General features: G+C 36.1%; 1 protein-coding gene across 7 annotated transcripts in view; it reads right to left on the reverse strand.

Annotated features, from left to right (window-relative positions):
- MEIS1 (Meis homeobox 1) overlaps nt 1–23,644 on the reverse strand; it is a 189,723-nt gene that overhangs the window by 99,495 nt on the left and 66,584 nt on the right. For all 7 annotated transcript variants that reach the window (XM_027865286.1, XM_027865289.1, XM_027865285.1 and 4 more), the window contains exon 7: nt 23,630–23,644. This exon is cut by the window's right edge and continues 97 nt beyond it. In XM_027865286.1, the coding sequence (XP_027721087.1) occupies nt 23,630–23,644 (15 nt within the window). The remainder of the gene's footprint in view (nt 1–23,629) is intronic.

Raw genomic sequence — 23,644 nt, forward strand, 5'->3', positions numbered from 1 at the left:
ATACTCCCCCACTAGTTATGGTATTTTCTTGAGGAAAATAGGTCATATAATCTCTAAGGTCCATTTCCATCTCAAATTATATGATTCAATCATATGTAATCATATGTAATCATTTTTCCTCTATCTCTTGTTCTACCTTCTATTTACCTCCTCCTAAAATTAGTGTAACAGTAATAATAATAATAATCACTAGCATTTATATGGCACTTTAAGCTTTTCGAAGGATTTTATTCTTATATTTGTAAAGCACTTAGCATAGTAGTATAGTACCTAGCTTATAGTTGGTGCTATATAAATGCTTATTTCCTTCCATTCTCTTTCCCTTTCCTTTTACAAAAAGTGATCTCTTTTGATCCTCACAACAACCCTGTGAGGTAGGCACTGTTATAATCCCCACTTTACAGATGAGGAACCTGAGGCAGGCAGAGGTGTTGTAATAGTAGTAGTAGTAGTAGTGGTAGTAAACATTTATGAAGTTCTTACTATGTGCCAAGCATGTTACAAAGACTACGTTATTTGATCCTCACAATGACTCTGGGAGATAGGAGCTATTATTATTCCTATTTTAAGATTAAGGAAACTGAGGCTAATAAAGGTTAAGTGGCTTGTACATCGTTTCATACCTAATAAGTGTCTAAGACTAGATTTGAACTTAGATCTTTCTGACTCTTACTAAACCAGTGCTCTATCTATTAAATCACCTACTATTTATCACTGTTATCCCATTTGTTATTGTTCTACTCTGCTCTACTCTCAGAAACCTGTACTACCAAAGCAAGCTAAAGACATACCTTGAAAAATAAGTCAACTTTTATGCTACTTATATTTGTATACTTTGATGGATTGATGAGCTCATCAGAGTGTATACTGCCTTTATTGGTGAGGACTATAACCCATCCATGTCTCTTCATCCAATTTGTGATTCTTGTTCACGGCCTTCTATAAATTATCCATAAAGAATCTCCACAACCCACTAGATGACTTGCTTTGTATTTTAGATATTTATTTAAAATCCAGCCTATTTCTCATTTTTCCTATGTGGGTCCTCATCCTTTTCTGGTCAAACATATTGTGGATGTGATGTGCTGTACTCCAATACTGACAGTTTATTTACTATAAAGTTTATTAATAATATTGCAACCATAACAATCATAGCCTTAATATTTCCTAAACAGCTTCATCACAAGCAAAATGACACTGACAGACTGGGAAAAAACCAACACTAGAAAAATAAGCAGGAAAGAACTTTCTCAAGAAATAGAGTATTTTATCCTTATTCCTTTCAGAAAAATCCTCCATTGAAGTCAGGGCCCCCAGGAATGCAAACTTTGACTCCCTCAGTCTGATAAGTTAAATTAGTTGTCAATAAAAGGTGTTCCATCAACTCTCATCTTGAATGGCTGATCAACTTTAACTTATATCACAGACACTTAACTGGACAATGCAATATGACCAAAAATAGCAAGGTTTTTCCTCACCACATATTTGGAAGAACATAAAAGGAGAAAAAAGTGGGACACATGAGGGGCCACAATTTTTGTAAGTTGCCTCTGGCCTAAACTACACCATATCCAACAAGAAACTTTTTGAATATATCATCACCATTCACCCATGAACAACTTAATGGCCTTGTTTTCTACAAATACAATTCCATGCATCTTAAATGAGTAACTAAGAAACCATACTATATTGGGTTCATGAAGACCAGCCTTTATTGGGTAACTCCATCTACCCAGAGATGAGGTATCCAATGCCCAGATATTAAACTTCAGTGCCAGATGTTCTGATAACTCAGCATTGGGGACAGTCAACATATTGAAATATTCCTCTAAACTTCTCACTTGGGTGAAAAGAGGACTAATCATCTATGCTATGGAGCATCAAATGGAATTCTGGCTGCTACAATAGAAACATGCAATTTTTCCTATACTCATATGTATGTTTTAAACTACTCTTTAGCTCTTCCAGCTGACTCAATTACCAGTCAAATGTTAACACTTGCCTGTAAGTCCTTTCTGGGTAGGCAAACTTTGTCCCTCTTTCATTGGTATTATACATTTTTATCATGACTAACACTAATCTCTAGTGCATTATGGATTTAACACAGTTTGATCTTTTCTTTGAAATGAAGGTATATTTCAGTACATTAGCCATTATCCCCCAATTCTACTTTTTTTATGAGTCATCCTATCTTTTCATCAAAGAAATGAAGCAATTCCCAAATAATTCCATACTATAGAGTTCATAAGATTTCTAGAGTTAAGGTTTAGGAATAACCCTCATATATTGGTACAGTCTGTGATCATTCAGACTCATTTCATTCACTCTTCCCCATTGTCTCCATAGGCCAAAATGGTGTGCTTATGATTGGGGACATTTGGAAAATATGAATGGTAGGATATAGTCCAATATGTATATAACCCTCTGCATAAGAAGTTCATAAACTTCTATAGCATTTCACGAAGGAAGACATAATCAATTTCCACTGTAAGGCAAAGCTCAGTGAATAATACCTGACACTCAACTCTTCTCTTCACTTGTCCTAACTCCAGTCAAACCCAGAAATGAGCAAAGCTTTTAATAAAATGTTCTCTTTTTGCTATATAAAAAACATTAACTGACTAGTTCAAGATCTGCCTCCACCCACAGAAGCAGCTCCCATGGAGAGAGAAATTAGGTCACTCTAACCAGGAACCATGAATCTATTCCAATTTTATTTTTCCTTTCTCAAAATTAAAAGACAAAAACAGACTATGGAAAGATTGATTCAATGCTTATCATATCTTCACCCATCCCCATGACTGAAAACCAAATGAAATATTTTTAATTCAATTCAACAAGCATTTATTAAGTGGGAAAATGGTGTGAGTATAAAAAAGTATCAATGTACCCACTAAGGGAGTCGGTGTTTGGCCCCTTGGGAAATATAAAGTTCTGAAAAGGCATGATAGCCCTTTTCATTCCTGCCATTTGTGCGGTAGGGAAAGGAAAGAGAAGCAAAATTGCCAACTTGATCATTTCCCTTCCAACCAAACCTTTTCAAGAATTAAAAAAAAAAAGACCTAGTGGCAAAACTCCAGAAAGTAAACACAAATATCATTGATCTGGATTATTTTTACAGTCAAATACAATATGATTTTCCCAGAAAGATCAGAGCAATGGGACCACCTAGTCATGTTACTATCCCTGAGTCCATCCACCATTATGAAAGGAAAGAATTCATATCCTTAATATTCCTTCCGGCTCTAAAACTGTGTTTATGAGTCTAAAATCACCATTCATATGATTTCCTTTAAGGTACTCTAAGTTTCTTGTGAGCTCCATGAAGATGGGGATTGTCTATTGCCTTTAGTAGTACACTTAGCATTTAGCACAATGCCTGGCACATAGTGGTTGCTTAAAAAATGCTAACTGACTGAATGACTGACAATGAGATCTCAGTGGAACAAATGAAGCTTCTTCCCTCTAATGATGGAAGTAATTTATTTCTTTAAGTTCAGGTCTGGAGAGTTCCTGTTCAAAACTGGGATCAATTCTAGGAGTCAGAGTCTCAAAGGAAAGTAATAATGGAGCTCAACCCAAAAGAGTAGACACCAAATGCCAGGAGTCAAAATGCAGCTAGTGGCATCCAATTCTACATATCTCCCTCTGCTGTCATAAGCTGAAAAATTGCAATGTTACTGTTCTAACTCTGTCCATCTGAAATAGGAACCTGGATTAGCTCTAGCTGGCTAAAGCTCAACTCAGATAAGTCCGGAGAAAGGCTGATATGCAAGGGGAAGGAATTTGAGGAAGTGACAAGAAATGCCACATCATCCACCCAGTAAGGAAGTTTACCCACAAAGCATCTCGGTGGGAAGCCATAGCCACTGCTGATCCTGAATTCTCTGATAAACCCAGAAGTTTTCCAAATCCCCCCACAAAAGACTCACTCTTCCATAGCCGGTCCAAGACTCACCCTTCCTCCAAAACAGGGCCCCTAGTCTCAAATAATTCACGGGTCTGCTCTATTCTTCAATGACTGTTTTGAAAATCTAAATCCACCCTTCCTTCCCTTGCCCCCATTTGTATCACATTCTAACCAAAACATGCTCTAAAAAATTCAATACGTGGTGCTTTTGTAGTAGGACACAGCTCTTAAAACAGATCTGCCTTCTGTTCATTTCTAATAAAGCCACCAGCAAACAACCAACAGCATTAAGGCTTCAGTGCTCTTTTTCTTTCCCAGAAAAGAAATACACCAAGTCAGAAGTAAAGTCTTTCTGGTTTCATTTGTTATCTGATATCATAATGATCCATAATGGCACCTGTCATTGCAAAGATTTCCATAGTATTTCACACATATGCACACACAAAAAATCATATAAAGATGGATGTCAACAAGCTAAAAGCTAGAAAAGTAATGAAGAACTACAGAGATAGGTATGTTGCAAGGAAGAAAGACAGGAAGTTAAAGAGAAAGAAATTATTTGAAGGACAACAAGAAATTCATTTTCTGTGGCTTTTCAATAATCTCTGAAAATTTCAACCTACAGATGCAATAAATTACCTCCTGATTTTGTCTGAGATGTCTCTTAACAACAAATGTTTGCTAGGAGAGATGTAGGCTAAAAGCTGAAATTTCTAAGGAACAATTATATTTTACATACTGAATAAAAATAAAGTGACTAAGAGTAGCATAATGGTCCTTGAAAGGTAGTGTGACATAATGGATAAACAGCTGCCCTCAGATTCAGGACAAAATGGGTTCAAATCTTGCCTCTGACACCCACTGGCTATATGATCCTGGGCAAACCATTTAACCTTTCTAGTGGCCTGAGCAACTTTCTAAGACTCTAAACTGAAGATAGGTGGTTATTCCACATTGCTAGAGGGATCTTCCTTACTCTGGAATCTCCTACATCAATGACATCACAAATCCAGGCCAAAAAAAATGTATTTATTAAGGTGGGTCAAATTCAGAGTTAAGACCGGGTGTCTTCAGTTGTCCTACAACTACTTCTAAAAACGAAATTTGAGCTACTAATATTAGATACTTTTTTAAGGTTCATGACTATCATCAGGCCACATTGTCATTCTGAATAAAAAGAAAAGCATTTCAATTACATACATATTTACTGTTCAGTCGTTTTTCCATAATGGCCAACTCTCTGTGACTCCATCTGTGGTTTTCTTGGCAGAGATTCTGAAGTGGTCTGCTATTTCCTTCTCCACGCCATTTTATAGTTGAGGAAATGGAGGTAAACTAGGTTAAGGGACTTGCCCAGGGTCACACAGCTAGTAAGTATCTGAGACCTGATTTGAACTTGAGAGATCAGTCTTCTTGACTCCAGACCAAGGATTCTATTCACTGCACTATTTACCTACCCTGAAGATACGTAGTTGTTTTGTGATAAAAACAAAGAAACCAAGAAACCACTGAACACTCAATAAGTATTAAACAATTACACCTATGCTATTTATTCTCTTAGTATTAGCATTAAATTTTTGGTTATATAGGTATAGATATTTACCCTATGTCATAGCCTTGTTGTGAAGAAAAGCCTGCAAATCTTGAAGTTCTCTATGAATGTGTTGTTGTTGTTGTTGTTATTATTGATTTACAATTACAGTAAAATTGTAAGCTAAATAAACTCTGAGTCACAGCATGTGAAGATCTCATATTTTCCATGGTATGCATACCCAATTACTGGCTTAGCATTTATCATCCTAGAACCAAGAGTTCTTAATTCCCTAGGAAAGATTTTCATAGGTTAAGAATCTAGGCCACAGTGTAAGCACAGAAATCAATTCCCCCATCATTTCATTCTGCATCACAACAACTTTTTAAGAGCAAAAGTTAAATCCAGTAACACTGAGCCAAAATACTTTTCCATGGAAGAAAAACACAGTGGGATTTTTAAGAGCAAGTGGAATAGGTCACCTTTGATGCTTTATGTCTTACTGAGACAGGAATCACATGACATTTTAGTTCAAATCCAGGACTTGAGACCCCATACCCAAAGGTAAATACTAACTACCAAATCCTCCAGTCAACCTCTGCAGTGTCTCTGAGTAAATATTTACCATGGCCAATTCTATTTCACTAGGGCACCCTATTGAGAGGATGAGGATCCCCAGTTTGGCTATCATGTGTTTTATTAGTGGCTAAGAAAGAATTTTGACATTGTAAGCTTATTCAACTTTTTAAAAATAAGATCTTACTCTCTGAAACTAAGAATAATGTTAAGTGATGTTCAGAGATCATAAGTTATAGAAACAGCTTTCGCATATTCCAGACAACTACACATATAATTTTAAAAATTCTAAGAATGCCTGTATGATGATATTAGAGTACTAAAAGAAAGTCGTCATTTTTTTCCCACTTTCTTTTCTCACAGCTCAAATAAAGGTGAATCAAGTAAATACGGCAAAGGGCGATAGTCTGTTGCCATTTCCCACAGTAATATGGCATTTTCCTCTGGGAATAAAACATTTTTTCTTAAACTACTGTTTATAACCCTTATCAGTTCAACAGCAATAGAGCCATCATGTCCAATATCTTGTGGAAAAAAGTCAAGGTCAACAAGTACTTGCATTTTTGTTTGTCTTTTGCTGTAATTGCTACTGACGTTCAACTGGGTAATAAATATGATTGTCAAATCACAAAACAGGTGATTCAAAAGCTATTATAGGGAAAGAGATGATTGCCAGGTAGTCAAACAATCTTGTTATAACAATTATGATTTGAGGACATTCGTTTATAGAACCAATTGCCTGTCAATTATGACCAAATACTCATACCATTCTCACCACTGGGGTAATAAGGGTGAGAAAATACAAGGTACCTCCTGCTGGACTATCTCACAAGCCATCATGTGCCAAAATGAACAAAAAGTCATCTGAAGAAAAAGGCTTTCTTCTCTTCTCTTCTCTTCTCTTTTCTATCTAAAGGCAATTTTGTGTAGTTCAATATACCCATGTACTTTACTATGCAGCTAGATTCCAGAGCCCAGTTGCCTCACTCTGCCTGAAAACCAATTCTACAGTTATGTGTGTGTGTCTATTTGGGATTGCAGTATTATTCCCTTAAGCCAGCATGGTTGCAATATTATGAAAACACTTCATTTTGACTTGAAAAGTGTTAGAATTTGTTCAGCATGCTTAATTTAAAGGGAAAAAAGATATTCAAAATAAAGACTACATAATTCTCTCCAATCCATCTTGAAACTCACTGATATCAACAGGAGTTACGCATTTGGATCATGACAGCACATGGCCCTATGCCATATTCTACTTACAGATTAAAAATAGAATCTGTTCCAGCCACAAAGTAAGAGACACATTAAACCTATTGCCTCCATTTTAAATATGAAAATTAAGTTTAAAGAATATGGCTTGTACTTAAGACAATAATTCTGCTTCTCTTCATCACATAAACCTATTGCTTCCCCTCCAAATACAAACATTAAGTGTAGGAAATATTTCTGGACTCTAAAGTAAGACTTCTATTCCTCATCATTAACTGTTGTTAATATTAAACTGTTTAGTTAAGTAAGTAATGGTTTCCAAAACTATTTCCTTCCTTATCAAGAGGATCAGGACATATACAAGCAAAGAAAAACCAGATTAGGCTAAAAATGTGCAATACCACCTTGTAGGAAAGAAGAATAGGCAGAAACAATAACAACAACAACAAAAAACAAACAAGAAACCACCCAAAACCCACCAGCACCCAAAATTCCTAAATCTTTTTTTTTTTTTTTAGTGAGGCAATTGGGGTTAAGTGACTTGCCCAGGGTCACACAGCTAGTAAGTGTCAAGTGTTTGGTCTGAGGACGGATTTGAACTCAGGTCCTCCTGACTTCAGGGCTGGTGCTCTATCCACTGCGCCACCTAGCTGCCCCCCTAAATCTTTTCTACCTGCCAAAGCAAAGCAATTTTTTTCCAAAGGTTACTTTCAAAATAGACATGACAAATGCCAGATGATATAAGTGGGTAGTTTTTTTATTTTAAGAAAAAATACAGCATCTACATAACAAAATCATCACATTCTTTAAAATTTTGGCGAAATGATATATTTTATTTGATCAGTGCAGAAATATTCAAAGTGATGGAAATGGGAAGAAATTACTATTTGTAGTCCTAGAGTCTATTAAACATGTCTTCAGATAATTTATAAGACTAAAACACATGAAGAATTGAGGTCACTATACAATTATTGCCATGTAGCCACATGAAACAAAAGTACACCTGTAGGATGACAGAGTCAGTATCCAAAAAAATCTTGACAGGTTAGAGCACCGAGCCAAATTGAATAGGGTGAAATTTAATGGAGATAAACGTAAAGTTTTGATGATGTTGTTGTTTTTTAAATTGCCCTCACAAATACAAAATGGGCAATGCATAGTTAGACAATCTTTTGTCTAAAAAAGATCTTGAGGTTTTACTAGAAAGTATGCTTAATATAAGTCAGCAATGTGATATGGCAGCCCAAAAAAGGCTAATGTGATCTTTGGTTGCATTAAGAAGCATAACTTCCAGGAATAAGCAGGTGAAAGTCCCTCTGTATTCTGCCCTAGTCAGACCATATCTATATTTTTGTGCCCAGTTCTGGATTCTGTAGCTTAAAAAAGACATTGATAAATGGGGTACCATCCAAAAGAGAGCAACCAAAATGGTAAAAGGCCTTGATTTCCTGTCTTACGAAGAGGCTGAAGGAACTAAGGATGGTTAGCCTAAAGAGAAGCCTCAAGAGAGAGATGATAGCTATCTTGGTTTGCATTTAATGGGCTATCATGAGGAAGAAAGATTGGACAAATTGACCATACAGGGCAGAACCAGGAATACTGGGGGAAGATGCCAAGAGGTGGATTTTGGTTTTTTGTCAGGAAGAACTTCCTAAAAATTGAAGCTATCTGTAAGTATTGGAAAGTATTGGGTTCTCCCTCAATGAAAGTCTTTAAGCGGACGTTGGATAACCATTTGACAGTTATGTTGTGGTAGAGATTGTTTTTCAGCTATAGGTTGTACTAGATGGCCCCTGAGATCCTTTTCAGCTCTGAGATTCTTAAACATATAATAGACATTGTTAATCACTCCTCTAATTTCCCAAACAAGAGGGGGAAAAAAGCTCATTTTCAGATGAAAAAGTCAGAAAGTCAGTCTTGGTATTCCAATAACTCTGTTTCTTTCCCCAGTGATTTATTGCAGAATGACCAGCTAGTTCCTTTGCATCTGTACCTTGTCCCCACCTCAACCCCACCCTCACTTAGAAAAGGGAGTCATTTTCTAGAGGAGAAACAGCAGAAAAATGTTAGTAACTTGTGTATGATTTAATTTTAGGATGGGTGTGAGGAGGGAAGTTATATACATTTTTATGGGCGCCACTGCCTACTTACTTCTATCACCATGGCCTCATAAGGGCCATGAGACACAGATTCAGAGTTGGAAGGGACATGAAAGATTCTCTAGTTTGTTTCATTTTGTGGATAAGGAAATTGAAGCCCCGAGAAGTTAGGTGACTTGGCCAAGGTTACACAGGTAATAAGTAGCAGAGCCAAGACTGGAACCAAATCTAATTAAGGATAGACAATATGGTACAGTGGAAAGAGCCATGAATTTGCAATCAAAGATCATTAGTTCAAGTCCTTCCTACCTATGTGACCTCCTCTAATCTCTCTGGGCCCTAGTTACTTCATCTATAAAATGAACGTGTTAGACTCAATGACCACTAAGGTCCCCTCCAGCTCAACAGCCATGATCCTACGATGATTCGATGGGTCTCTGACTTTAAATTTAAAACACCACGCAAAAACAAAAAACCAAAAAAAACCCTTTGACCCAACAATTTATTTGTTGAGAATGTACTCTGAAAGTTTTATCAAAAATGAAAAATGGTATCTGTTAAAAGGTTTTGCTTAGCAGCATTATCTGTAATTGCTAAAGAAAAAAAAGTGAAAACCACCTAAATGTCCAATAATAAGGAAAAGATTAAATAAACTGTTGTACTTTAATATAATATGGTATTATAATGCAATTAAGATGGCCATTGTAAGAAATACAAAGAAATCTGGAAAGACCTTTTAAAAAAATATCCCTAAGCAAAAAAAAAAAAAAGAGTAAAATCAGAAGAATGGTGTGCACACTATGACCAAAAAAAGAAGAAAGATTAAGGATAATGAATGGACAAAGAATCTGGATGAAGATATAGAAGGAAAGACTAAAAAATAATTAATTTATAGTGTATGTCAAAATTAAATAATTACAAGTTAAACAATCACTAAAGCAGTTTAATTGGTCTTACTAGTATTCAATGTTAAGTTAGTTAAGTAAGACATTTAATTTTTTTAAACAAAGTGGGAAGAGGGGAGTGGAAATGGTGACTAAATGATCTCCTTTTTTCAGTCTCTCTTCTCTCAAATCTTCTTCAAAACAGTTGCCAAAATAATTATCCTAAAGCAAAGGTCTGACTATGTCGCTGTTTTGCTCAAAAGTCTTGTGTCTTCTATTGTCTTTAGGATAACATTCAAACTCTTCAACTTGCCACAATATGACTTCAATTTACCTTTTCAACATGATATTACAAAACTTTCAGGCATTCCACGCTAGCCAAACTGAACTACTACTACCACTGCTACTACTGCTGCTGCTGCTACTACTACTACTACTGCTGCTGCTGCTGCTGCTACTACTACTACTACTGCTACTGCTATTGCTATTGCTGCTGCTGCTACCACTGCAACTACCACTGCTGCCACTACTACTACTACTACTACTGCTGCTGCTGCTGCCGCTACTACTACTACTACTACTACTACAACTGCTGCTGCTATTGCTATTGCTGCTGCTGTTGCTGCTGCTGCTGTTGCTGCTGCTACCACTGCAACTACCACTGCTGCTGCTACTACTACTACTACCACCATGAATAAGTCACATTTAAACATGTAGTGATCTAAGGTTTTCAAAATGCTTTCAATACATTATCTCATTATGTCTTTACAACAATCTTGTAATATAGACATTCTTATCCCCATCTTACTGATGGGTATTTGGACTCAAAGACTCAAAAAGGCTAATTGATTTGATCAGGCTCTGAAAGAGTTTGATGCAGGATTTAACCTTAAGGATATCAATAAACTGGAGAGTTCAGAGAAAGGCAAGCAGGATGATGAATGGGTCTTGAGTCCATGTCAATTTGAGGATCATTTGAAGAAACTGGCCATTTTTAGCCTGGAGAAGACTCATTGGCCATGACACTTGTCTTCAAATATATAGAGTACTGTCAAATAAAAGAAGGATTAGATTTTTTCTCATTGTCCCCAAAAGACAGAATGAGGAGCAATGGGTGAAAGCTGCCAAGAGGCAAATTTATTTTGATGTAAGAAAAACAAAACAAAACAAAACAAAAAAAAAACCTTCCCAACAATTAGATCTATCTGAAAGTAGAATGGGCTGCAACCAGAGAATTCCCACTCCTGGGAGGTCTTCAAGCTGTGGCTGGGTGACCACTTGCCAAATGTATTATTATAGGAATTCCTTTTGTGTATGGTTTGGACTAGGGAGCTGCTGAAGTCCATTCCAACTCTCAAATTCTGTGATTCTGTGACCCCAGGTCTTTCTGACTCTAAGTCTTGCACTGTCTATGCTCCTTCTCTGGTCCTCATATTCAACATTCTATTTCCTGTCTAATCATTTGCCCAAATAATCCCTTGTTGTCTGAAACGTGCCACCTATCTTTACATAATGCTCCCCTTCTCATATTCAACACTCCAGACAAACTGTTCTACTCTGCCACCCAAATTTGGTACTTCTACCTCTGCACCTGTATGTAGACTGCTCCATATGCTCTACCTCCTCACCTCTGCCTCTTACGCATCCCTCAATACTCACTTTGGGAGTCACTTACTATAAGAAGTCTTTCCTCAGCTATCCAGCTGTTAGTGCTCTCTCCACAAGTTACCTGAAATTTACTTGTCTGTGAGTGTTTTATATCTATAGTAGAATGTAAGCTCCTTAAGGGCAGGGATTGTTTCAATTTTTTGGTCTTTATATCCCCAGCACTTAACACAATACTTTATATATAGTTGGTGATATGTATGTGGATATATGTATGTATGTATTAAATTGAATTTGAAGGTTCAAATCTCAGCTCTGCTACATGCTTCCTATGGAGAATTTGGGCAAATCACTGAAACTCTCTGAACTTCACTTTCCTTACACGAGAAATGAGGAGTTCGGACTAAATGATGTCCAAGGTTCCTTCCAGATCTCAATCTATGATCCTACGCTTTGGGTGATGTTGGAGAAATCCTTGCCCTCAATGGAAAGTAGTTGGGGAGAAAAATTTTGTTTATTAAAAAATTAGCAATAAAAGATGGCATATAATCAAATATAATGTAGCAGTAAATGAACAGATAGTATTTTATATGTCTCTTTTCTATTCCTTTTTTTCCTTCTTCATTGTTTTTTTTAATCTGTGTCTTTGAAGTACTCTAAAAATATCTGCCATAAGTAAATGTTTTATTCTTGCAATCCAGACACATGTGAAGAAATAGAAGAAAGTGGGTATTTAATCACAATAATTACACATTTATATAATGCTGTAAGGTTTCATATATTTTACAGATCAGAAACTGAGGCTCAGAATTGACCAAGGTCACGACACTAAAACATTATCATAATAAGAAATCCATCCCAGGTCTTCTGACTCCAACTCTAGTCCTCCTTTCCCTATGTGATGGCCCTTAACTTATTCAACATGCCCAAGGGTGCATGAAGTAGAGGAAAGGGCCTGTCAGGATGCATATTGGTAATTGGAGCAAAGTCAAAGCAATCTTTATAGGATCATAGGACCAGAGATTCAGATCTGGAAAGCACCTCAGAAACCATCTAGCCCACTCCACTTATCTTATAGATGAGAAAGCTGAGGCCCAGAGAGTTTAAGTAATTCAGCAAAGATCACACAGGTAGTAAGAGACAGAGGGCAGATTTGAATACGGTTTCTCTGACTGTAAAACCACAACTCTAGTAGAATATTTTTAGATTAAGTAATTATCAAAATTACTTCCTAGATTTATTCCACACATCCAGACACTTGATCAAATCTCAACTTACCAATTACATTTTTAAGATTAATCAGTATACTGAAAACTACATATATCTTCACACACACACATACTTTCTAGGAAAAAAAAAATACTTGGCATGAATTTATTGTTTGGCTTGGTCTCCTCTAAGACTAAAATCAGACTCTATAATCCTATCCTTAATTATTAAGTGCTATCTTGCATCCATTTACAGGGAAAATAAATTCATGAGTGCATCTAAATGAGGTGATGAAAAACATGACCATTTTTCACCATGGCATTTGCTACTCTGAAAGAATACTGGACATAAAGCACCCTTAATATTTGGGCACAGATGTCAAGCAGTACTACCTGGCTTCAGGTTCCTTGTCCTAGACTTTATCCAGAGACATCCATAGAAGCTCCAGAGTTTCTAGACCACCTAGGATCAGACCAATTCCTGTTATGCCACAGGACCAAGCTATGACACGAGTGATGACATTATGATCAATTCTAACAATAGAAAGACAAGAATATCTACGAAGTGATTTGAAGAGCAACCCAAGGCCACATCTGCTGTAATCATGCTTAACTCCCATCATTTGAATCATTTCTTGGGGTTAAGAAATTATCTCCAAAATTTTCCTGCTAAAACGTACCAACATTACCTGGGTCATTAATATCCAACAATGCATACAGAGTTGAATCAGATGTGCTCAGCTATCCTATGCAGCTCTAAAGTTCCAGATATGATGATACTTAAGTTAGTTTTAAAGGACAAAACTAACTTAAGTTAGTTTTAAAGTTTTATATGTCCTTTTAAAGGGGGAAAAAACAAAAACAAAACTATGCCCCCTGAGAACAGAGCACAAAATATTTAAGCTTCAATCCAGGAAAAGATATCAGTTTAAAAGAAATTTTCAAGCCTAGAATATAACTGGAGAGTCATGGCCAGACTAAGCAGCAGAGTAGAGGGCCCTAGGTCACCATATGGCACAGGTATGAGGATGGGAGAGTTTCTAGAGATCAATAAAGACCAATTTCTTCTACTTCAAAATTTTGGCTAAAGCCTATTTTGATCTGTAGCATCCTTTCCCAAGACAATCAATCTATGCATGGAACAATCTAATCTAGGGAGTAATGGATCCATGATATCCTCTGGAACTCTGAAATCTTAATGGGATTCTGAGGTATAGACCATGGATGTCCCATAATCTGACTGAACTAGGTGGTACCTACTCCTAGCTCCATCCCACAACTCATTCAGGTACATATAACATCAGGAGAAATTTGGGACACTGGGGTGTGATAAAACTTATAAATCCATGCTTTAAGAAAAATCTAAGAAATTCTAATAATTCTTTAAAAATCTAGAATTCAGCTCTTGTTGTATACATCAAGTATGTTATATGTTCCAGGTAGTACATAAAAGCATCTAAGACCATTTTTAAATAATGGGTGCTTAATGTTTGCTAAATTAAACTCTGAATACCATTCAAATTAGTTTTCCAGCTTGTCTGCAAAGGGAATTAAGTTCTAAAAACGTAGAGCTCAGTTTAAGCATATTCTTAAAAATATACTTTTCTGAACTTAATCTTCCTCAATTTTGCCTTGCCAACAATGTGACAGCATGTGAAGAATATACCATCTTGGGGCAGGGAATCCTCCCCTCATGTAGTTCCTAAGCAGAAATTGAAATTTATGTTGAAACTTTGCCAAATTTTGTGGGTGGCTTTGGAATTTGCCTATGAGGGTTGACCTGAAAAGTAAGTTATTACTTTAAGCTCAAAATTAAATTTAGCCATAAGAGGAGATGGTAGAGAAGAAGAGGGAAGGAAAAGGAAAAGCATATTTAAAGCTAATAAAAGAACTAAAAGCTAGCACATCTGTGGGCTTTAGTTGGATTTCTTACTTTGATCAAGTTGACTGTTTTGGGATTGTTCAAAAGAATCAAGGAAATTTAGACTTTTAATTGGATAGATTGCATAAATTTTCTTCATGATGGACAGTCTACAAAACTACCTCTCAATTACTGGAAAGAACTAATGTTGAGAGCGCATGAGAGTAAATTTTCACCACTATGAGGATTGCGAACAATTAACTTCTTGATCCAGTAAGATGGAAAAGTATCCCACTTTGAAATGCTGATACTATTAATACTGTGAGAGCTTTCTCTAACTCCCAGACTGGTGAGCAAAACTGATGAGAACACATACACACACACACACACACACACACACACACACACACACACACACACATGAAAAGTTTTCACACCCTGCGGCTTCAGAGCCAAATGATGAATTGGCATCATGTCATTATGAGGATAATTCCCTGCTACTCAATCATTATTAAAATATACACATATAAAACATGATTATTAAGAGATAAAAATCATTAAGTCTAGGGCAGTGAAAGAATCTATACATAGTCAGAAGTTATACAAGTAGCAGTTCAATTCCTCTTTCTTAGAAGAAAAAAAATCCTCATCTATCATTTGCAACAACCAAAATGCTGCACAGGTGTAAATGTCAAATGCCAGCAGCAAGACTAGACTTGGCAAAGCATTTCTGCTGTTAAAAGTCAACCAAAGGGAAAACAGAGTGATGCTTTTAAGATAACACCAATGCCTTTCTAGGTTTAAAAAAAAACAACAGAATATTAGAAGTGATGCAATATTCAATCCATAAGTTCACACACATAGAAGAATACAAAACAAACAGAAAATAGGAGAAATGGTCCAGCTGACTAATGGCCTGTCTTCTTCAATTGAGGGTCATATCTAGTCAAAACCAATCACATAATAATGGCATCAGTAAAGGTCAATCAAAGACAAGCAGAAACTCCAGCCGTCTGGCTGACCTTCAGAGCTTGTGACAAATTGCTATCAGTCAATGTCAACTAATGACAGCCGCTCTTTGGCTAATCAATTGTTCTAAAAATGATCAAGAAAACTACTCATAGGAGAGCTCATTTTCACATCAATGCCTGTGAAGTATGAAAAGCTCATTTTTTGAGTTTTTAATAAGCTCATAAGTAAAGCAGTTACTTGGTAACAGGGGTCACCTTACTGAGAAAGACAGAACCTTTGTCTGCCTTCTACATATTCTTTTATTACCATATTATAGTAAAAATATGCTATGGATATGCCAGAGGGCTACATAATAAAGTAGGTAACACTTCATACATTTTTGAGACAAATACTTCTATGTTTTAGGGATTACTATTTAGTTGTAAATAATTTTAGATAGATATATTTTCCATTTGTCTAAATGGAAAATAATTACCTCTAGTATTTAGGTGATATGCTAAAAGATTGAACAAATAAACTTCACGTGAATAAGTTTATGGCCAAGTTCATGGACCAAATGTCCAGTGACTACTTTTTAGTGCAAAAATTTCAATTCTTTCTTTTTAATTCAATCACTGACATGATTCTAAAGTTCAGTGAAATGAGCAACAGGAACTTTTGTCTAGCTTTGATGAGAAAATAAAGAAAAAGTTTGGTATATAGGTGTCTCCTGTCTGTAATCTAATCTAACATGGCTGACAACTTTATAATATAGACTTTTTGATAAGAGAGGGAATGATATGCTGTAATGACTTCCCTTTTCTTTTTTGCATTACACCTGACTTTTCCCATCAGGAAATCACTCTCATACAACCGATTGCTATTGTATACAAAGGTCACACTTTAATTTTTACTTAAACCTTAAATATCATCAAAGAAGCAAATGGTTCTGCCATGGGCTAAGTCTTGAGACCTGTGGTCACAATGATGTTTTACTTCTTTGTACTTTAAGAAGTGTGTTAGTCAAAGTACATTTCAGAGGCTTCAAAATACAAGTCTTTTGAGGAAACGACTCAATAAGTGAGGGCAAACAAACATACCATTCAAGTTGACCTGGCAAAAAGAAAACCCAAATGGAAAGCAAGAAAAAATTTTCAGTATTCCTCTTCATTTTCAGTGTCCTCAAGTTCTAAGGAAACACCTACTTTTAAAAAATGGGGGGTCCGGGGTGGGGGTGGGGCAGAAACCTAATAACTGTTTCTAAAAAAACAATACCAACTTTTTGTTTTCACCCGAAAAATGGTGAACTGACATCAGTTTCAGATTACATCCTAAACCTGAATTGCTATGCTAGTTTTTCAAATTAAAATATCTTATGTGGCCTCAACGACTCTCAAATTGTCCATAGGAAAGAAATAAAGGAGGTAGGGTAACACTTAAGCTGAACCATAATTGGAAGTATGTGAAAAATGAAGTGTCAGTTTGGTCAATAAAGGGCAAAGGTCAAGGGGAACTGCAGCCCAAACTCTGTGGGAAATGTGCTCATTAAGACATCCAATCAGAGGGCTCCTTCCCACCTATCCCATTATTCATCGGATATCTGATTATTTCAAATGCCTGAGCTTGTGCTGTTATTACTTTTCTTCTTCATGTAAAAAAGGCTAGCTGGTATATAAATCGCTGCTCAGTCATCTGGTACATAATATGGCCCATCCCCACCTTCTTTACCCCTGTCCTCTCCCCTCCCCCTCTACCAGCTTTGCTTGCTAGCTTCACAGGTTTGAAACAACTGCCCGTGAGATCCCCTTCAATAATAAATGGAATTGCCTTCTGCTTGTGGGTTGCTTGAACTCATACAAAAGCTGAAAGGGTGCAGGGGAGACAGATTTTGCTCTCCAAAGAGGTAGCAGGAAGGGCGGGGGAGAGGGCATCACATTGGTTTAAAACTTGCAAAAGAAAAGAGACACTAGGAGATAGTTTCAGAGATGCTCTGACAGTTACAGCTGGCGATTTTTAAAAAATCCAGGACTGAAAATTTCAGAACTGAAAAGAAATTCAGGACTGAAATTTTTCCTTGCAAAAGAAAAAAAAATTGAGTAAAAAAATTAAGTGAAAAGGGTACCAGGAAGAGAAGAAAATGCCTTTACTTTTTTTTTCCATACCCCAATCTTGAAATCTTGGAAAGAATGAAACATAACTGTTTCTCAATGCATAATGCAACTTTTGAACATATCTGTCTTCATAGTAGTTTAGTACTGAAAACTAGATTCTGCTATGTGATATTTTGAAGGGTGTGTTCAACATTTGCTACTGATGCTAAATTCCTATTTAGCAATAAGGCTGTTTTGGCCTTGAGTCAAGAGGGAAGGAGTGCCCTGAATATTGAACTGGAGGAAGAAAATGTAAGGAGAGCTGGAAAGTTGCAATCTAGTGTCCTGTATGGACATCTAACTGTCCCACTTGAGTCCTGCAGATGCTCTCCATTAATCCACTGTGAGTACTAAAAAGACTTCATGGAAGGCGAGATGGAGAAGCCAGAGTCCAAATTAAGGGCAAAGGGCTCATCAACACTTTCCAGCACTAGGGAACAGGTCCTTACCATGACCAATGAATTACACACATAGAGCAGGTAATGAACATGTATCAAAGGGAGGTATGTTTACCTATTTATTGAGACATAGTTGGTGTAACGAATTTGAAGTCAGTAGACCCGAGTTCAAGTCTCATCTCTGACACTAGACATATGATCTTGACAGTATGCTATAGTAGGAGAAGCCTTGGATTCAGAAGCATAAGAGTTGGGTATGAATCTAAGCTTTCCCTGTTACTGCTTAACTTTGTGACCTTGGAAAATTCACTTAAATGGTCTGGGCTTCAGATTCTTCATCTAAAGTTCTTTCTACTTCTAAAAGCTACAAGTTAATTAAATTCCATGAGCTTCAGTTTCCTCATCTGAAAAAGGAGCATAATGATATTTGTACTATCTGTCTTACAGGATTATTGTAGAGAAAGGACTATATAATCTATTAAGCAATATATCAATAAAGGTATTGTTAGATACTGCTTAAAAGGTTTATTAAAGTTCTATTTAATTTAGACATAAATTAGATAAAATTGAGTAAAATAATGAAAAGAGTATTTAATTGGGTGTTGATACCTGGGTCTAATTTGGGACTCAGCAGGTAAGTCACTCTATGTGACAAGTAGCAAGTCCCTTAATCTCTCTGGGTATCACTAATGAGAGTTGCCTCATAGGGACAATGTATGCAAACAAGGCCTAAAACTCAGGGGAACAAGGATTATGTTAGTGAAGTATCATGGAAAGAATAGTGAGCTGAGAGTTAGAGATTTGGTTTCAAATCCTCTTTCTTCTCCTTACTGGTTGTGTGACCATGAAAGTTCATTTACCCTCTCTGGGCCTCAGTCTCTTCACATATAAAATGAGGGGGTTGCACTAGATCTCTAAGGTCCCTTTCAGCTTGAAATCTCATTACTGATCCTATGATCCTGCCACAGGCTTAAGCCTTGACCAGTGTGAAGACTAGTGCCCTGACCTGCACTCCAAAATGGCAGCCAACATCCATAGGCTTTCAGCTCCAATATCTACCCTCTCATTTCTAATATCAGTGCAACTCCCTGCCCCTACCCCTTCAATGCACTGGAATCTATGTGCCTTTTACAAGGATTGATTTACAATGAAAAGAATCAATTCACGGGTAATAAAAAGGGTGTAAGAAATGAAAGTACACAAAAATTCTCTGACTAGTACACATACTGGCTGCACAAGCTGAAGAAAGGAGTCACAGCCAATTTACTAAGCTATAAGGTTTTCCCATTGGCCTCACAATTGACCAAGTAAGTTGCTTCTAGGCCATCTGTAAGGACAAAAAGAGGGTTGGATATCTCCCTCACACATCCCTGCCTGTCCCTTCACGGCTGACCTCGAAGGCAGATTCTTCTTCTCACAGTTCTTTATACAGTCTGGACTCTGCCTAACATTTGACACCCTAGGCTTTAACTTACTGGCCAATTAAAAAATTCCTGCCAATCAAAGAAGACTACCAAGAGGACAGGGCTTGTGTCCAAGTGCTTTGTCCATACAACATATGGTGATCACTAAGGTCAACATTATCTGCTTTGTCTCCACTTTCCTCAGTCACAGAGGGAATCACAGAACATGTATGCCTCAAAACATACTGAAACAATTTCTTAAAATGAAAAAATAATAATAACTTAATCCAACACCAATTGCTCTGTCAAATCTCCAAGGAAATTTCCATCCACATAGCATGAACACCAACAGGTTTAAAAGAACGCAATTTAAAACACTTGAAAAAATTAACAAAATTAAGCACATCCAACATTGCAATAGTATAAGATCACACACAATAAAATTGATGTAATACAATCAACTCACTACCCAGATCTCCCAACACCAGCATTAGAAAGAGGTTGTCTTATATAAGAAGCAAAAGTCTTTGATAATTAGTCACAAGTCTTATATTAAATAAATAATGATATGCAGAGGGGCTTATAGCTAATTACTAAGAGGCATCATGATTTTTTTCACTACTTTAAGTATTATTGTTGTTTTTGTTGTTGTTAGATTACATTTATATACTTCTAAGTTTTATATCTATTATTAGTTTGTGGCTGACAAAGCATTTTATATGCATCATCTCATGGGAATTTTAGAGAAGATTGTTATATATTTATTTCAGGGAAAAATTTGCAGACAATTTTAGCCATTTTAGAAATTTCTTTTCACTAATAAAATTTAGCATAAAATGCATGCTCAAATGTAATTTTAACATTTTAAAAAATTCTCCTGTATAAATCTATTTTGAAAGACAGTCCTATTTCATGTAACAGAACAGTTATAACATAAATATAACCTAGGCACTGATAAAGCAGCAGGTTGGAAAGAGCACTATACTTGGGGTCAAGAAGATTTGAGTTTGAGACCCAGTCTTGCCACTAATTGAGCGTCCACTGCTAGATCATTTAACTTCTCTAATTCAGTTTCTTCTTCTACAAAATAGGGATACTAAGGCTTACACTCATGATGTTTTTGCAAGCTTCAAATGAGATGAAAAGAGCTTTGTGATAACACAGTGCTATATAAATGAGTTATCATTATTATTTAATTATTACTGCGTAAGTCTATCAATAGAGGCTGTGAATTGGTGTCTTGGAACTTTTGCTTTTCATAAAGGTTTGTTTTTTTTTCTTTCTTTTCATCAAAAGAATTCATTTTCATTAAAATGGATCTATTAAAATGGATTGCCACTTAAGTCAAGAGGTACAGTGTTCAGTGACATATACCCTGTTAAATGACTCAGTCATGTAGTAGACAAGGGCCTGTGTTAGGGAGAGGGGGGAGTAGCAGGGAAGGCCAAGGCCTAAGGGATTTCCTTTTGGTATAGCAGCTGTTAAAGTGAAGAAGTTAAATTGAAAAGGATTGGGGAGTACAAATAATACAGCAGAGAAAACTTGCAAATATGTATTACTCATGTCTTTGGTGGGGGGAAACACCTCCTTCGATATACACTTGACATATTGAATTATTCCTGTCTATTGGGTATGTATAAGACATTTTTATGGATTTATAAATCTTTTGAAGAGGGCTGTTATTTACCTAGTTGACAAAAAATGGACTCAAACTGTGTAAATAAATAACTATTTAGGACATGCACTATGGACCAAATCTTGGCACAGCTTACCCATATGTACTTGCCAGAAAAGACAGGAGAGAAAACATGGAAGAACTATTGTACAAAGTCAACCCTGAGACTTCAGGAAGGTACAAATCCACAGGTCTTATTGATGGAAAGGGGAATAGAAGGACCATGGTTTAGTATCTCCCTGACTCAGTGTCTGCATCTGCCAAGTGGGTACACTACAACCTGCCATTTTGATTTCATATGAGGTCATCAAATGACATAACGTATGTATAAATACTTGGGAGACTAAAGAAGCACTAAAGGAAAATATGAATAAAAGAACTGTATGTTTAAATGTACATCTATTTAACTGGTGCAAATGTTGGCTCTTGATTATGACAAAATTTTCTTAATCAATTGGAGAATATATCTTGGCCAAATTAACTTGGAAAATTTCTGATTCCTTCTTATACATCATAAGGAAGAAGTATCAACACAAGTCATTTTACATTCCTTATACTCAAAAAAAAATTACAAGAAGTAAGGGGCAAGAAACCTGCCAATGTTTAAAAATTTAAATTATTTTAGGACTACTTGAGCTCTCAGAGCTTTGATTGCCCTCAGAGCAATCTATAATTTGGGGGTCACTCAAAGTATAAACCCACTATTGAGCCATCTTAGGTAGAAAATTTTAGCCCATGATTTTTTTTTTACTATTCCCTTCATGCCTTCTTGGAAATGATCAATATAGTTATACTCATGAAAATAAGGCTTTATTTGGAAAGCACTGACATTATCTTAATTGTAGTGTTGTGAATAGTGATGCTATAATATACACACATAAATACTTGAAAGAAAAAAGGCCCCTTCAATTTATGTTGCATATCATTTTCCAGTAAAAGTCAGAGGTCAGAAGGTTACCTGTTTCTGTCTCAGTTCTGTAACAGTTTACTATTCCAGGCTTCAATTTTTTACTAGCCTGTAGTTGTGATGAAGTCAGCAACTTTTCTTTGGACAATAATATGCCTCAACTACTTAAAATTCTATTTGTAGATATTATTCATAGTACAAGTGGCATATGTGTGTCTAAAAAAATTAACTCTACTGTTTTAACTTGAAAATGAACCTTGTTAAATGTATTGCAGAGTTTGCAATTCTAATCAGTGCTGTTCAACCATGTTAGGAAACAAAATTCTTTTGTTGTCTAACAGCACTTCACTGAAACATGATCATAAAACCAGATTTTAAAGTATATACCTATTGCATTCTCAGAGTCAATTTCAATAAAGCATTCTGTTTTCTATTCAGATTGAAAATCTTCTTTTCAATTTTAATTGCATTAATTTAGCATAAAACCCATTGCAGTAGGTCTCTTCAGAAATAGCACAAGACATTTAAATACTCATTCAGCTTTTCACTGAAGACTAAAACTTTTATCTTTAAAAACTTATATTTATAAGCTATATTCAAGTGCACACATGCGCATATGTACACACACACACACACCCTACCACATATCTATCCACATATATGCATATACATATATTAACTAATTACATATATTAAATTTATTATTATATATGTGCATATATAAAAATTAAACTGATCCAACTTCTTCCTGTTTCATTCTTAACTCAGTTCTTTCTTTGCAAAAAAAAAATCAAACATCTGAATAATCATATACACAAGAAGAGAAAAAGTGTTGCAAAGTAATATAGAGAGCAACCCATGGGTGTTTCTGAAATAATCATTGTCTTCCAAGTATCTTAGATATGGTTAACCTGGAATCTCAGAAGCAGTTGTTTCCACGGTCTTTTGAACATGCATTTGAGGGCAGGCCTTAATGTTGCAATGTGACATAATGCAAATTTGCATTCTATAATCTAGTTCCCTAAAGTTGCCCACAGTCAAATCATGAAACCTATTTTACAGAGCTGAGATTAGATGATGAGTTGGAAGGAAGGAAACAGAAAGAATGAGAGTAGAAAGGGAAAAAAAGATACAGCTGAATTAATACTTAGGTAAGGTTTTGTTTTTCAAAGCAAAACTGTCTATCTAATGACCATCTGTGAAATTGCATCTATTTTCCTATCCTTAAACAAACAAACAAGAAGTGGCAGTTCTCCTACCTTGCTCACTGCTGT

This window comes from Vombatus ursinus, unplaced genomic scaffold, assembly GCF_900497805.2.
Source record: "Vombatus ursinus unplaced genomic scaffold, bare-nosed wombat genome assembly UNPS02014778.1, whole genome shotgun sequence".
NCBI lineage: Eukaryota > Metazoa > Chordata > Mammalia > Diprotodontia > Vombatidae > Vombatus > Vombatus ursinus.